The sequence below is a fragment of the Lagopus muta genome, chromosome Z, assembly GCF_023343835.1.
Source record: "Lagopus muta isolate bLagMut1 chromosome Z, bLagMut1 primary, whole genome shotgun sequence".
Classification (NCBI taxonomy): domain Eukaryota; kingdom Metazoa; phylum Chordata; class Aves; order Galliformes; family Phasianidae; genus Lagopus; species Lagopus muta.
This window is the reverse complement of record NC_064472.1, coordinates 31,858,001-31,874,205: the sequence shown is the minus strand read 5'-3', so window position 1 is coordinate 31,874,205 and position 16,205 is coordinate 31,858,001. Positions and strand designations below refer to the sequence as shown.

The 16,205-nt window shown below is 36.0% G+C and overlaps 1 protein-coding gene across 8 annotated transcripts in view; it reads left to right on the top strand.

Annotated features, from left to right (window-relative positions):
* Positions 1 to 16,205, top strand: part of NFIB (nuclear factor I B) — a 175,074-nt gene that overhangs the window by 96,036 nt on the left and 62,833 nt on the right. For all 8 annotated transcript variants that reach the window (XM_048931009.1, XM_048931003.1, XM_048931007.1 and 5 more), the window contains exons 3-4: positions 4,474 to 4,527; positions 16,051 to 16,119. In XM_048931009.1, the coding sequence (XP_048786966.1) occupies positions 4,474 to 4,527; positions 16,051 to 16,119 (123 nt within the window). The remainder of the gene's footprint in view (positions 1 to 4,473; positions 4,528 to 16,050; positions 16,120 to 16,205) is intronic.

Genomic DNA, 16,205 nt, shown 5'->3' with positions numbered 1-16,205 from the left:
ACCATCAGCTTTTTCCCTTCTGGCTTATGTAGCTGAGAATGAGGCATTCTTTCTCCGATGCAGGGCAAAGGAAAATGGTATTTTTTTTCCTCATCACTAGCAGGCCTCAACAGTCAGTTTTATTTAACTCCAGAAGTGGTGAGAAATGCCTGCTCCTACAGACATATACTTTTTGAGATTAAGCCCTGGAAATGAAAGTATGAGAAGCTACCCAATGTAAAATATACTGCCTTCTTGACTTATCTTTTCATAGATTCATAGAATTGTTAACACTGGAAAAACCTCACAAATCCAACTGTCATCCAATCACAACCATGCCCAATAAACCATGTCTCTAAATGCTACAGCTACACATTTCTTGGACACTTCTGGAGTTGTCTGTTGTCTTAAAAAAGGACTAATTTGAACATTAAAACATTTAAACATTTGCACAGTAAAACATTTAAATTTTCAGATGGTACTCACGCTGAATCAAAGCAGGTTATACAGAATATATCAGTAATGCTAAGAGTTACATGAACAGCTGCCAGGTAAAACAAGGACTGATTTGAACCAGTGTAATACCAGCTGTTCATGGGGCAGCAAGTAATCAAGGCACTAATCAACCACTGAGGGAGGGAGGAAGGGAAGGGAAGGGAAGAGAAGGGAAGGTGGGAGAGAAGCAGGGAGGGAGGGAGGAAGAAGCAGGTAAAATTGGGAGCAACCTAAATGAAAATGTTGAAAATTTCAGTTTCATCGCATTTATATGAGGAGGTTGTTTTGCTACTAGTTGTATAGGTTTATTTACAACTAGTTTAAGAATTCTTTGTGCATGGAATTATTTGGTGAAAAAATTGAATGAAAACCCATCCAGACAGACAGTTAGTCTGTTTTATGTCTTTCTCCATCACACTGAAAGAAAAATAAGTAATTTTTTAAACTGAGTGCTCATATTGTTAAATAAATTAATGACCTTTTGCAGAAGACAAAGAGAGATTTAAAGTGTCTTAACATGCCTGTTGCTTCCTTGCATTGTGTGGCTTTCCTAAAATGTGTCTTTCTACCGCCTTCAGAAAAACATGACTCCAATTTCTCTTTTCATTGAGTGTTCTGCTTATAAATTGTTATTCTTATAATTTATTCCTATTATGATCATGGTTCTCTTTTTCTTTGTAAGGCTATTTGTATCCAATAAAGTAAAGAAACAGAGTGCTTTATAATCACTGACACTGGTGAGAGAATTGGATCATCATAGGCCATCTTGGGTCTCCCTCTTTCATCATGAGAATGAAATGCTTATGTGTGTTTTAAGTGAACATTTACATAGGTTGATTCTCACATTTAGCATACAATAATTCATTGCTTTTTTGAGATCACTGAAACCCAAATACAGTAGTAGAATCTACTGCTCGGACCACCGTGAGAGAATTAATCTGTAAAAATCATGTTTGATCAGAACTTAACATAAAGCAAAGCTAAGTCTGACTGGCAAATTATAATAATTAGCTAACTATCTATCCCTGTAACTGGAAAATTCCTTGTTATGTTTCTCTTACTGTTATATGAAAAATAGTTATTTTAAATGACATCAATCTGTTAGGTACTGTTTGGTGAATCCATAAAGAAACCGTGTTGACAGAGAGAAATTAGGACTTGAAGATTTATTTACAAGAACTGAAAAATATTCTTCATTTTCTTCAGCTTTTCAGTAATTTTAACATGAGAAAGCTTTAAAATTATCTGTTAGACTATATTAATCCAGTTTCAAGTTTCTGTCCACTCCTAACTTTGCTGCCCAAGTTTCATTGAATGCATTTGCTATCACATTGGTACTTCATTTAGTTATCTGTACTTTAACCATTAATTTTGGACTGTGTAAAACTGTTCCTCTCTTAAAATTTAAATAATGATTTGTATGGTTTGCAGAAACAGAGAATACATGTACAAAATATGTTAAAGTTCTCCCTCTTGATAATGAAGCTCTTATTCTTGTTGAAACATGAGGAAAAATACATTAGTTCATATAAAGATCTATATGCAGAAAAAAATCATATTTTTAACATTTTTTAGAGTTGATTGGGTTTTAAAATGGGCTTAATTTTTTTACCAAGATCTGATGCATCTTATAAAAAGTGGTAGACATCTTAAAATATCTACATAGTATTCACTATTTTCAGATTTTTTTTTCTGGCAGTTTAGGAGACATTCCTGTCACAGCAAACTAACTCAAGAAAAACAACAAAAAAGTCTGATAATGCAGCATTTACTATTAATTGATTAAAAGTACTTTTTATTACCTATGAAGAAATATAAGTGTTCCCTTGGTTTACTCACGAGAGAGTTATTTTCTCTGTAGTATTAGCAAAACTGTATAATCCGTCTTTACTGAAACACTCTTCCTTACAACCCACTAGTGATTTTACAGAAGCCTTAGATTCAGCATAGCTTAAAAACATAAAATGCTATTCTAACAGCAAATAAAACAGTTTTTTAAGGAATGGTAACAATGTATTAGATCCAACAATTTTAACTTAAAATTGCGAGTTTAGCAGAGCTGACTTTTCTTTACCTGTGATACCCATAGAAAGAATGATTATGAAAACGAAAATAAAAATACTAACCTAGATTGTTTTTATGAAGAATCTTTCATATAGTTTCAGATCTTTCACAGCTTATGTAGCAATACTCAGAAAAGTAAGTTAGATTTTCTTTAAGGCCCTTTCAGTAAAGGATATGATGTCTGGCACATACCAGAGTTCGTAGAAAATCGAGAGTAAACCTGACCAGCTATGATGACAAGAATTTCAGGAGCCCCTGATGCTGTGCAGTGGGAATGAATGCCCAAGGGTTCAAGTTCCTAAACTGTTGGATGTGCAAAATCTGATCAGATGTTATCCTTCATTCTTCCTAGACTGGGTTAAAGAAAATAGAAAAAATTCTGTGTAGAAGAAATTCTGTGTGAAATTTGCTTTCTAGTGAAGACTCTGTGCAAGAGTGATTTCATTCTTTATTGTAAAATTTAACTGTGTTTTTAATAGCTTTGGAACTGGGTTTTACATATGCCTTGGTTTTCCAGTACTCTGATAGATCCTCAAATGCTTTCTTGTCTGATGAGTTCAACATTTCAGATCAAGATAGTTCAGGTGAATAATTTACAGGCCACAGAGGTATATTTGCGTTCTGAACTTCTCATCTTCAGAATTTGAGCTGTGAAACTGATTTCTATCTCAGTTAATACCAACCATACAATTGAGTTTGTGTTGACTTAAACTACTTGAAAGGTGTGTGTGTCAAGCCATGTTTGCTAAGTTACATGGTAAAAGATTTTAATGAACTCCAGGTAGCAAGTAACCTTCTAGATTGAAGGCTATGTTGGCTTTAAGTAGACTGAAGGAGAAGTATTTGTTGATATGTACTCTCTTCCTTTTTTTTTCTCTGTGCAGTTTTATTTTCTCTTTAATTTAACACTGCAAGCAGCAACACATTCAATAACTCCGAGATCACTCAGATTCAGTCGGCAGTAAGAATTTCTGTAGTACTGTGATACAGCCCTTTGGAGGTTCTCTGCTACTAATGAACATGGTTGCACTTTGAGTTTATGGATTTTTTTTTTTTTTTTTAATTGAGTCCACTCGAATGAATAGGTTGTGTTTCATTTAATTTCTTACACTCCTTGAGTACAAGAGTGTCTTTCATGTCTTAATTTGTTAAACAAAATCTTTCAGCAGATAAAGGTTTTGTTATATTATTGGTGTGGGCACATAGGAAGAAGATTGTTTTAAGAGCAATTACTTTTATATCATTTATTGTCTAGTACACTGACTTCAGATTTCACTCACATCTTGATTCATTAAGTGCATGTATCAAGAACACATTTGAAGTATACAGCACTTGTTTTTTAATAGTCTCATGTTACATAACCTTCATTTCACAACAGCAGTTCTTACAGACTGGGAACACAAAGGCCATATTGTTTTAAAATGGACAGTCATATCTAAAATGCAGATCTGAGCCTGTGGAGGCATCATAGGCTTTTGTGCTTTAAGGGAAGGTTAAAGAAACAGGATTCATCACTGCAAAGTCCATTAGTTGCCTGCTCCAGTACATATTTCTGGTCACTGCCCAAGAAGAAGCTACTTCTGCTCTGCTGATTATGCAATATTGTATTTGGGGGATGGAGGGAAAGGGAATGAAAAGGTACCCTTGTAGGTGTGTTTACACCCTGAATATTTACCTGAATGACTGTTTTGTCCTTGTTCAGTGATCTATGAGTTTCCCTTGTTAGGATCATTGCATCTTTCACAATGTTTCTGGTTCTGCATAAAATGGGTAACACATAGTATGTTTGTTCACTAATACCTTCATGTAGAAAGTCAGGGAAATGACCTTTAAATAACAAAGTTAAGTATTAGTTTAATACTGAAGGAAGTTATTAAAAGGATGTGAGATACTTTCAAAACAAATTAGTAAAACATTTCTTTGATTTCTTTATAGATTCTGGACAACCAGGAAGTCCAAGCCACAATGATCCTGCCAAGAATCCACCTGGTAAATATAAGTTCCAGAACATGTGCAATCTAACATTGTTTGAGAACAAAGATACTACTGTTAATAGTTAAAGAGAGCATAATTGATCAGCAACATATTTTGCTCTGTTAGGTACATATAATTGGGACAAGCTGTGATTACTTTAGCTCTTTTAAATTGGCAATGCCTCAATTGAAGTTTCATCAGGATTCATTTAATATACGGAATTTTTCTTTCAGTTCATGTTTTTTAAAGTTTGTAAGTGGGGATGGACTGAGAAGTGAGGTGAAAAGATCTCCAAATAACTCTACTTTTCAAAAGTTCCCAAGTACTAGAATTAGCCTTAGAGTCAGACAAAACACAACTGCCCTACCTCTACGTCTGTGTACTGAGTTAACAACAACTTTCCATTAATTTCAATTTTCACGTGCATTCTAAAGTGTAAATATGTTCATTTTTTGTAAAAGTACATCAGGTCAGAACAGTTTCTGAACACATTGTTAAGCGATTTGGCACTTTTTTGAGAGGTATTTCAGCGATTTCATGGAAACAGTCTTTTCAAGGATTCTCTAAAAATAAAAATTCAAGAGAAAATAAAAACCACGCTGCCTTTTCACACTATTTAGGCCAAAAGCTCTTTTGTACTTTTGTGGAGTTATCCTTCCAAATCAATTTGGCAGTGCTGGTAAGTCTTGTAAGTCTTTTGTTTTTTTTTATGAATTTTATCAGACAAACAAATGTAACAGACTTCCTCATACTATAACTTCTTAAAGAGTAAGGAGTGACTCCTGCCATCAAAACCATACTGTATCTTCACATTTCAGCTCTCAGAAGAAACAACTCTCATTAATAAGCTTGAGCTAGCTTAGTTTGTTTTTTTTTTCTAAATGGAAAATGAACCACACTCTAACCAAGAAATAACTGTGATGGTAGGCTGTTACATATACATGAGTATTTTCTGGATTTGTTAAAACATTAGGGAGAACAGCCTACATTGTGGCTATGCAGTTTTGTACCATGGATAGGATCAAAGCATTCTCAGTATGTTTTGGAATGTTCCATCCATGTGTGTTGGAACTGAATACTCAACAGCGGAAGAACTACTGTACCTCATTATACAAAAAAAATCGGCATTCTTTTATTATAAAGAGTAGCAATATATTTCTTGAAGTTTGATGATACATTTTGGAGTTATGATGACAGAAGTCAAAAAAACTTGTCAAGCTGTTTTTCAAGTGTTTTTGATTGCTATTTATTTATTTATTTATGAAATACGTGGCATAAATTATGTAGGATAATGGTTTAAACCCCCCTCCTGGAAATCCCTTAATTATTAGCAAATTTACACCTGAAACAGAACTGATTTTTTTTCTCATAGATAAACACAATTTTGTAAAACTTGGGACATTCGACCTTAGAGAATTTGTTCTAAAGTATTTATAGTTATAAATGTAAGGAAAGCCAAATGCATTATATCTCATCATTTTGAATCATCCTTTGTAGCCTGAGAATTTGAGAAGGCGAAGGCCAGTTGTGGAAACTTACCTTCATTGTTTAAAAATTCTGTTTTAAAATACCACTCAACATTTGGTGTAGGAGGACAGAAGTATGTATTTCACAACTGAGGATCAAAACTTTTTATGTCCAGCCCCATCAACTCTAACTCTCAACTCCAGATTACTTTAGAAAGAGGTAGTCTTTCTGCCAACGACACAACTATGGCAAGCAGCAGAGGAGCCTCACAGGCTTTTTTTTGGCAGTGTTGCAAGATCAGTTGCCCTGATTTCTGATGAACTCCATTGTCCCAGGAGCCAGCAGGAGATAGTGGCAGAGAAATCTTTTGCTGGAGTTATCATAAAACTTTATGCTTGTAATTTGAGCATAACACTTTCTCATACTTTGGAGTTACTGTTGACGGCATTGTTCCTTTTATCTGTAGCCAAGGGAGGACAGAAAATGTGAGCCATGCCTTGCTTCCATTGAAACCCTTCATTTGAGCAGAGACAGTAGCATAATTAGATGTCATCTGTTTATTTGAGGATGTATGAAATTCTAGCATCATTCAGCTTCCCTGTGTGACACTGTTTGGCAGAGAGAAAGCAATGGGGTTTCTGGGACTGCAAAATACAGATCTTCTGGGCTTGTTCAAGGATATATGTTGGAGTCACACTCCCATAAGCTTGTCTGTCTAAAAGGGACTACTGTCCTGTTCTTTTCTTATTAAATTTCATGACTCCTTCATTTTCTTAGGACAAGCAGTCACTTCTGCCAAAATCTCAGAGGACATACACTCTGAGGTATTGTAATTTTTTGTACCAGGCTAGGAGAAGAGGGACTGGCTATGCCGGATCGGTCCTGGTCTTTCAACATGTTTTATGTTTTGGTTTGATGCTTGAATATCAAACAGCCAAGTTGTTGGCAAGGCATAAGAGCTGTTAATGCTTGGATGCCACTATCTTCACAAAGGCTTTGCCAAGGCAGAAGAGACTGGAAACAGAGTTGTAGTTAGTGAGATTGCTGGTGTTAAAAGTGTTTTTTCTAGGTTTGGCTAGACTATTACATTCTTTAGGGTGTCTGGTAATTTGCTGTCTTAACTATGGTAATGTCATTTGCCAAACAAAAGAACATTAAGAACCCTTGTTGGAATTCTTTATAATTGGTTCTTAAAAATACACTGAATATTTTGATAGTATAACACAGTGCTAAGTGTAGTTTGTGGTGAAAGTGGTATTTAGCTTTTGTAGCAAGATCCACAGATATCCTCCTTAAATTTTATTTTTCAAAAACTTTTACTGGGCTTATTTCTGAAGAATGAAATATGATTTTCTGTGAACTGGGCTGTTAAAAGTCACTTCTGCAAAGGGATTGTTTTGTTTGCTGCTGACATCTAGATGAGCTGAACTGAGAGAAGAGTTTGAGTACTGTTGTTGCCCAGACCAGTCATTAAGCACCTAGAATCTACAGGTTTATTTGGTATTAGCTTCTGAGAGAGTGTAGTCACGGTACCATTGGACCAAGCCATACGTGGATCAGTTAGTGCTTAAAATGAAAATAGATGGAGCATGGTGACTACTAGTTAAAAAATACCCACAAAACAGCAACAACAAGACCAGCAAGCAACAACTCCTCTTTATGTCTGGGTATCTATTCAGCTACTGCTGAAGGCATGTTTCTAAAGGAGGAAGACCCAGCATGGCAGTTTCAATGTAATTCTATATTATTTGCTCCCAGTGAATTTCAGTGTAGGTACGATCTTATGTGTGTCCCAAGTGAGTAGCTTAAGGAAATTAAGAAATGAGCCTTCCTTACTATCTGTGTGACACAAAATATTTGTAAAGCTCTGAGTTGATAGGTACAGAAGGCAGATGAACTGCTCTTTCAGTGAGTTCATCTGTTAGGCATAAGACACTTAGGAGGGTGTGTAAAAAGAGAAAAGCATGCAGAACCATTTATAACATAATAATATTCACACCACCCATAAAAATTTGGCCTCTGGTGATATGTTCTTCACTGGTCAGTTCTTCTATTAATTGATTTTCTGGATTTTTTTCCATTTTATTTTTTCTCTCCTCTCCTCACTGCCTATTGGCCACAATTGTTAGACGGGCAAAGTTACCTGCTACTCGTCATTGGCGTGAGATTGCAGCTTGGCAGGTTTGACTTACACATTGGCATTAAAATGTCTGTGTGAAGTTGCTGAGTGCCAGAGTGCTCAAATCTTTCAAGGCAGTCTTTTTAAACTGCTAAAATAAGGGTAGCAAATAGAGAGGCTGATAGGGTAAAATATTGTGTTAATATGACAGTAAGATAGGGTGGACATCTGAACAGAGTTTGAGCCTCATGGGGACTCCTGATGGAATCAATACTAGTTACTATTGGTGCTTCATCTTTTGACTTATGGATATAGCCACAAGGAGAATAGTTTTCTCTTGGTCAGATCTCTTCAGAGTATAAGAGCTATTCTTGAACAGCACTGGGGAATAAAAAACATGTCTTTCAGAAGGTGTGAAGAAAACCTAACCATCCTCAAATAGATGATTACGATTGTCATTGGCCAGGGAAGACAAATGCATTCAGATTTTTGCTATCATTCAAGCAGTTGAGGTCAGAAATTATTACGGCTGTTTTCTAGAAAATGGGACCTACTCGTTTTTGTTGTTGTTGTTGTTCTTTGTTTGTTTGCTCCCCTGTAGAATCTATTCTTATTTAGCTGAATATCTTAATATAAACATTGCAGACTCTATAAATTCAGTCAGGGCTGAATGCAGAATGAAGATGACTTGGGACCAAGCCTGTGTGCTAATAAATATTACATTTTTAATGTAGGGGGTGAGAGATTTTTAGACACAAACTGAGAAATTGCCCTTTCAGTTTTCATTCCTCCTCACCATTTGCCTTCTTCTTTCCGCCATAGTAGCCCATGATATCTGAAGATAGGTCTCCAGTCTGAATGACATGTGGTTCAGTGAATCCCTAGACCCAACATTGCTATTCTGGTGTGGGTTTTTCCCTTGTATTTTTGCCAGAAATTTTGTTCTGGGAATCTTTTCTAAAGAAGACCTGAATGAAATCACAATCTATTCTTTTTTTTTTTTTCCTAATTAAAAAAGGTGTTGCCAAAAACCAGCCTCACCTATCTCTTAACATGCAAATCTCTCTTGCAGCTGTAGAGCCCCAAAGGCTTTTTTGAGCTTTCATATGGGCCAGCAGCCACAGGGAGAACATTTTTTTTTATCAAGCCCTAAAGAATGTGTAATAAATTTGCCTATATCTGACTGTTTTAGAAATAAATATTTCAGTTCTAACTTCTAGAACTTACAGCTTCAGAAGAAACTTCTGAAGAGTAATGTGTTCTCAACCTTTGCAGTCTATTGGATGTGCAATAAGTAAATGTCTTTGAGTTTTGAATGACTCAGAACACAGATGGTTTCATTATTTTACTCCACTGCAAGTTACCTTTTGTGGATGGCGAATTATTGTCCTAATTAGTAGGAACATAAGAGAAATTCCCTGTCTGTGTGAATTTTGTGTGAAAGGAATGATGCTGGAGTAGCAGTTTGGGGAACCAGGTAGAAGGGCATTTAAACAAATATATATTCTGCGCCTTGCTTTTTCATCATGGGAGTGGATATTCTGAAATGCTTGCTGTTTCCTGTATGCCTGCAGCCATGCCATCTCAGATAGCAATCTTCAAATAAAACAGGGTTGGGTTTGGTTAGGGCTTGATTTTCTGTGGAGTTCTCGCTTTCCCAAATGCTCTCTGAATTAGTAATGACAGTGATTGAGAGGTAATGTCCTTGCCTCTTTATGCTCTCTGATCCACACCACTTGAGTGTGGTGCTCTGGGAGGCAATTGAGCTATCTCGAGAATCAGAAACCTTCATAGATTGCATAGACCCTTTTTCCAGGGGTATTTTTTGTTTTGCATGCAGTTTTGAAATTTGTTGTGAATTTTGCTGTCTATGGGTTTAGATTTACGTATGAATTTTCATTCTGATGGACTATCTTTCTTTATAAAACCTAGTGTGTAAATATTGCCGCTTTATCAATCAACTGCTTTAACTTTAATCAACTGCTGCTTTATTAATCAACTTCTGAAGCAGTTGTGTTCAGTGGTGAACATAGTGTTTTTTACTTCAAAACGCACACGGAGCAAGAATTTCTTAAAAATAATCTACAAAAGCTCCAAAAAGCTGCTTTGACACCAGAAAGTTCCTTTATGATGCCGACTGACAAGTCTTATACATAAAAAGAAACAGATCCACCAACATCTATAAAACCTTGGCTGGAGTGTGGATGTGATCTGAGGTTCTCTGGAGTGGAAGGCACTAGGCATTTGTATTAGTCACCCTTTCTTTTCCTTACTAGATTTCAGGCCAGCTCACCTCTTGTATTCCAGCACATGGATTACAGATTCAGTTAAGCTACGTGTTTACATCTTGAAATTACTGCAACACTGAAGGCAATTATGGTTCTGGTTATTAATGCCAGCGCATGGAAAATCTCAATTGTTCTTGATAATGGCATAGACAGCTTCTCAGGCCTTTACTGTGCTAAAATGCTCAGTGGAGCTGGGATCTTTTTGCAGAGCGTTTTTTCACTGTCCCAGGGATGGCATCACTTCAGAGAAAAAAAAAGCCTGAGAAATGGTGGTGATGCATCTATGCAACAAGGTCAGAGACAATCATGTGATAACCAAAATATCCTCATTTTCTGGACAGGATATTAATTCAACTGTTTCAACTGACATCACTACTGGAATCTTTTCTGTCACTCCTTGCTCATGCTATACACAGTTAACTGCCCATAAGCAATTCTTGGCCTGTAAGAATCAGCTTGTTGTACTCTTTTAAAGTTACAGTCTTCAAAATGTATGCAATGAGAAAAAAAACTGCAAGTTCGCTAGACTCTATGGTAAGCTTTAGAGTGAGACCACTACCCTTTTAATTATAAATAGTAGCTGTACTCCAGTAGCATTCCTGCTGAAGATAGAACTTCCTGTCGAGGTTGATGCTCCAGAGATCATTAAAAGTTTGATTTCAAAGACAGTGAAAAAAAGAAGCAATACAACAAAATTATTTAACCTGTAATTGTAACAGTTTCAGAAATTGGAGAATCACTATGTCACCTAGTTTAAAGTCAAGCTTCAGCTTTGTTAGTATTTAGGCTGAGGCTTCCATCCTCTCTTCTGACAGTTGTTCCTAATATTGACCCTGGCTCACTACTATTAGGTTTACCTATTTCTTTACAATTTCCCTTTTTAAAGGTCCAAAAGTTAAAGTACTTTAGTACAAGTTATTTCCTGCGCTGATTGATTCTTTACTCCTGCCTTATTAGTTTATCAAACTCAAGTTTGTATCAGTGAAAAAATAGATATTTAGTGATACCAATATTATTTTTTTTTTTTTAGCAATATATAGCAGAATATAAACCGACATTATATCCATAAAAGTATAATTAAATCAGAAGACATTAAAAAGGCTGGTTAAAGATTTGTAAAGCCTGTGTCACTTGTAAGCTTTTGAGTAATTTGAAAACAAACCCTGCACAGTACATGTTAGTACAAACTGAAAATAGTTTCAATAGTTTTTAACAATCTTTTCTCCATTTTAAATCATAACCTGTTGAAGGCTATAGCTATACTTCAGCTACTGAATGCATGATGCATGAATAAACAGGAAGATGTATAATGACTGAGACAGAAGTTGCTTCAGTAGCAATTGGAGAATTATTAAAGGTTTTTGTGGATTGCTAAATATATGAGATAAATTTGATAGAATTGCTGCTTGGTTTGACCTGTTTATCTTTTAGCCTTAATTGCATCAGTCTGGTCACAGTAGTATTAAGTTTGGTAAATGTGTTGTTCATAAATGACTATTCTGAAAAAAAAAGGATAATGAAAGACTTTTTTTTTCCCGTCCTTGAACAGAAACTAAAAGGAAATAAATAATAATTAAAAAAAAAACTGCTTATGGATGTTGGAAGTCACTATTCTCTTTTAATTTAAAGAGAAATATTCTCTTTAAATTACTCAGAAGTTAACAAATAATGATAACTGTAATGTATTTCAGACTGTGTCATCTCTCAGGCAGGTTGAGTTTTGGTAAATAATAGTACTCCATGTTTATATTAGGCTTGAAAAGCACAGATAGCAAAGTATTATCATGACCATCAAAAAATACAGTAAATCTTATATGAAGAATACAACAACAAAATATTCTTAAGTGTGTTATTTTGTGGACTGAACAGATCTAAAACATATGCCAAGGATTTTAATTTAAGGCTTCAAAGGCATTAATAAATGATGCTAATGAAAGCAGTACTTTAAAAAACGCTTAATCAAAAGACAGTAAGGCCTATACTGTGCAGATATCATTGCATGTCTCCTTGCATGTAGTATAGAATCATAGAATCATAGATAGAATGGCCTGGGTTTAAAAGGACCACAATGATCACCTAGTTTCAACCCCCTGCTATGTGCAGGGTTGCCAACCACCAGACCAGGCTGCCCAGAGCCACATCCAGCCTGGCCTTGAATGCCTCCAGGGATGGGGCATCCACAACCTCCTTGGGCAACCTGTTCCAGTGTGTTACCACCCTTGGTGTGAAACATTTCCTCATAATAATATCTATCTAATATCTAGCCTAAATCTTCCCTTCCTTAGTTTAAAATAATTCCCCCTTGTCTTACCACCATCCACCCTCGTAAACAGCCGTTTCCCTCCCTGCTTATACACTTCTTTCAAGGACTGGAAGGCCACAATGAGGTCTCCCCAGAGCCTTCTCCAGTGTAATGATGTGAATACGAATGTTATATCTTGTTCAGTAGGAAGACCAGTTTCACAAGATGAAAAGCATTGTCTAACATTATAAAAATCAAAATGCCTTACGGAGTTGTCCTGCTCCATACAGAATCTTGCTGTTTATTCCTTGTCATATGTAGAGTACCTCCCTGTCACAAATTATAGCAGTTTAATGGCACAAAACATTTTTATTATGCACAGCTGGGACCTAAGAACAGTTTTGCTTTGTATCCACGATAGATTGGTTTCTTAGTTGGTTAAAGCTGTTGAAATCCAGTGATTCTGGAACTAAACATGCCATGTTTATGATTACTTTCTGCATTCTCAGGCACCACTGACATTAAACTTCCCTATTAGAACACCAGATGTATAATGAGGTTGCTCAGTGCCTGTGAGGGAGTGTTTTTTGTCATGGCAATTTTTTGGTAATATTTTGTCACTTTACACATTGAAAAAAAATCAAGCTTTTTTTTAAGTTGATTGAGATTGACAGTGGGTATACATTTTCCTTTCCCTTCCTAATTTTAAGGAAAGCCTTTGCAGATATATGTGGGTGTCACTGTTTCTGGTGAAACCTGGGTGAAAATGATTCATCAGTCAAAAGTATGTCTTGCAATGATTGAGTTGTCAGTAGTGGTTGCACACTTTATTTTTTTTTTTTTTTTTTTTTTTTGCTCCCTCTATTTACTCTATTATGAGAGATCTCCACAAGGAGAGAAACATGTTAAATTGCTCTTTAAGTCATGCACTGTAAGTATTAGCAGTAAAAAAACCTGAACATTTTCTTTCTTTTTTTTTTTTTCCAATATAATGAACTTTGGTACTCATTGTTTTCATTGGTAAAAGTCTTCTTAACTCAGCACAGCTTGAGTGATCAAAGATGTCCTTCAAAGTAAAGGTATTTAGATAAGCTGCACAAAATTTTGGTCTTGTCTCATTACCAACTCCAGAGCTGGCTGCATGTTTGTACACTGGCTTTAAGCCACACTTCACATACAGGCCAAATGAAAACATGAAACCAAATTTCCCTTTGGAAATCTCCCATCTATGCAGCATTTCATTCTGTTCCTGCTGAAGGAAATAGACAGAGAAGGGAAAGATGTCAGAGGAATTACTATTGTTTGTCCAACTTGTCAATTTCAGATTGAAAAATGAGATCTAAGGAAGAAAGGAGAAAGAAACATCAACTCTTTGTAACTTTTAAATGATATGGGTGGGTGTGCCATGTTTTGTCAAATAAAGAAATAAATATTTGAGAAGCCATATCATTTTTCCATCCAAATAGAAAATATGAAGAAAGAGTGCAAGGGAATGTAGAAGATGGAAGAGAAAGGTACTAGTATTTTTTTAGAAATAAGAGAGGAAAAAGTAATAGATAGAGAGAAAAACTGTTGAGAGAAAGAGGGAGAGAGGGAGATCCATAGAACTGCTGCTGGAAATAAAGACATCATGTGAAGTGACAGTGATTGTTGTATCACTGTGTAGTTCCACAGACCTGTGGTGCTCTGCACCCTCATTGCACTTCATCCAGTGATTTTTCAGCTGAGAAAACTGAGACTGGCTTATAGGTCTAACTGTAGCAGAGATGTCAGAAAAGGCTATAACAAATGTGCTTAGTTGAAAGTATTCACACTCTTTCTGTCTCAGTTGTTAGGTGCATTATTTATACTCCACTTGGTAAATAACGTGCAGAGGATCTCTGGGGCCGGTAAGATTGAAAAGTAGTGATAAATGATCTTTTTTCCCTCTGGTATACTTATTTGATCCCTAAAAGTAAGCAGGGATTTCTCCAGAAGTACCAAGGATGGGTCTCTCCAGTGAAGCATAATTTTACAGTCAAAATTCTGATTATAGTGGCAGCATTTTTTAAAATTGTTTGAAGAAAGTAGCAATTGCCAAAAGAAACCTAATGACATCAGTTCTGGAATGTGAATTTTTTTTACTTTTGTGCTTGTTTTGTTGGTTAGGACTTCTATGCATTCTAACATTTGGAACAGAAATCTAACAGTAGATTTCACAGAATCACAGAATCACAAGGTTGGAAACGACCTGCAAGATCATCTAGTCCAACCACCCTCCCATTCCTATCAGTACCACAAGCACTAAACCATCTCTCATAGCTCCTCATCCAGGCGCCTCTTGAACACTGCCAGGGAGGGCAACTCCACCACCTCCCTGGGCAGCCATTCCAGTGCCTGACCACCCTTTGAGAGAAAAAGTTTCTCCTAATATCGAACCTAAAGGTTTTCCAATAGAAAAGAACTACGTTAATCCAGAAAAGAGGCTAGAGAAGCACAGTAAGCAATTTTTGATGTGCCTTCTTACATGACAAAAATAATCAGTAATAACTGTTAGAGCAGCAGTGTGTGCAAAGTTTGGATCCAAATAACTCCAGTAGCAAATGAATGTCGTTCCAACCTGTAAGGGCCTTGCCATGTGATCTCACATTCAGTTGGGTCAGCTCATGCAATGATTTCAGTGTGAGACTTCCACAGAAAACTGGTTTTCTCAGCTCCCTTTTTTTACAATATCTAGTTACATTACTGGGATAGCTATTGATCATTTGCTGTTCTAACTGCAGACCCCCCAAGGTGTGCCAAAACTTGAAGAAAGAGGGACTGTGTCATATACATTTATCTTAGAATAAATAAGCAGAGGCCATTTTGGCCTCGGATTATATATGTCTTCATAAAGATTTCTAGGTGTCTGTAGTTCAGCATCCCCCTGAATTTAGGTTGTTTTGCCTAGTTCTGGCTTTTATTGGAAGCAACAATAAAACTCTCAACTGTCTCAGATGTGACAATTTGGTAACTAAGGTGGTTAAGTCACTGTCAGCTGAACGACAGTCAAGTTATTGTCTATGAGAAATGCATACTAGGATACAACTGCTGCACTGTTCTTAATTCCAGTTCTTAATTCAATACTGCCTTAAAAATTAAAGACAGTAATGAAAGGAACTAATTTTTAGGTTATTTCTGGATGGTTAACTAGAAATACAATATACTGTTTTTTAGTTTTCATGTACGTATTAAAGAGTTGCTTTCCCACAGCTCCTTGAAAATTTAGCACCTTTTCCTGAATCTCAGCTTTCATTTAATTTTGTGATCAGCTTTCAGTGTAATTTGTTCTGCACACTATAGTTTCAGTACTCTAATACTGTTGTTACCTTGTGTATACATTTATCTGTAGTTATTTATTAATTTTCTTACTATGCTGATTTTGTTATTATGATCTTTTTCAGTGTATCTTGAGGACAGTTTTGTAAAATCTGGAGTGTTCAACGTGTCAGAACTTGTGAGAGTGTCCAGAAGTAAGTTCATATTTGCACTTAATCACTTCTAAACCAAGGATTTTTTCTTGATACTGGTCTTTTCCCTCCTCTTCCCTTGGCTTGGC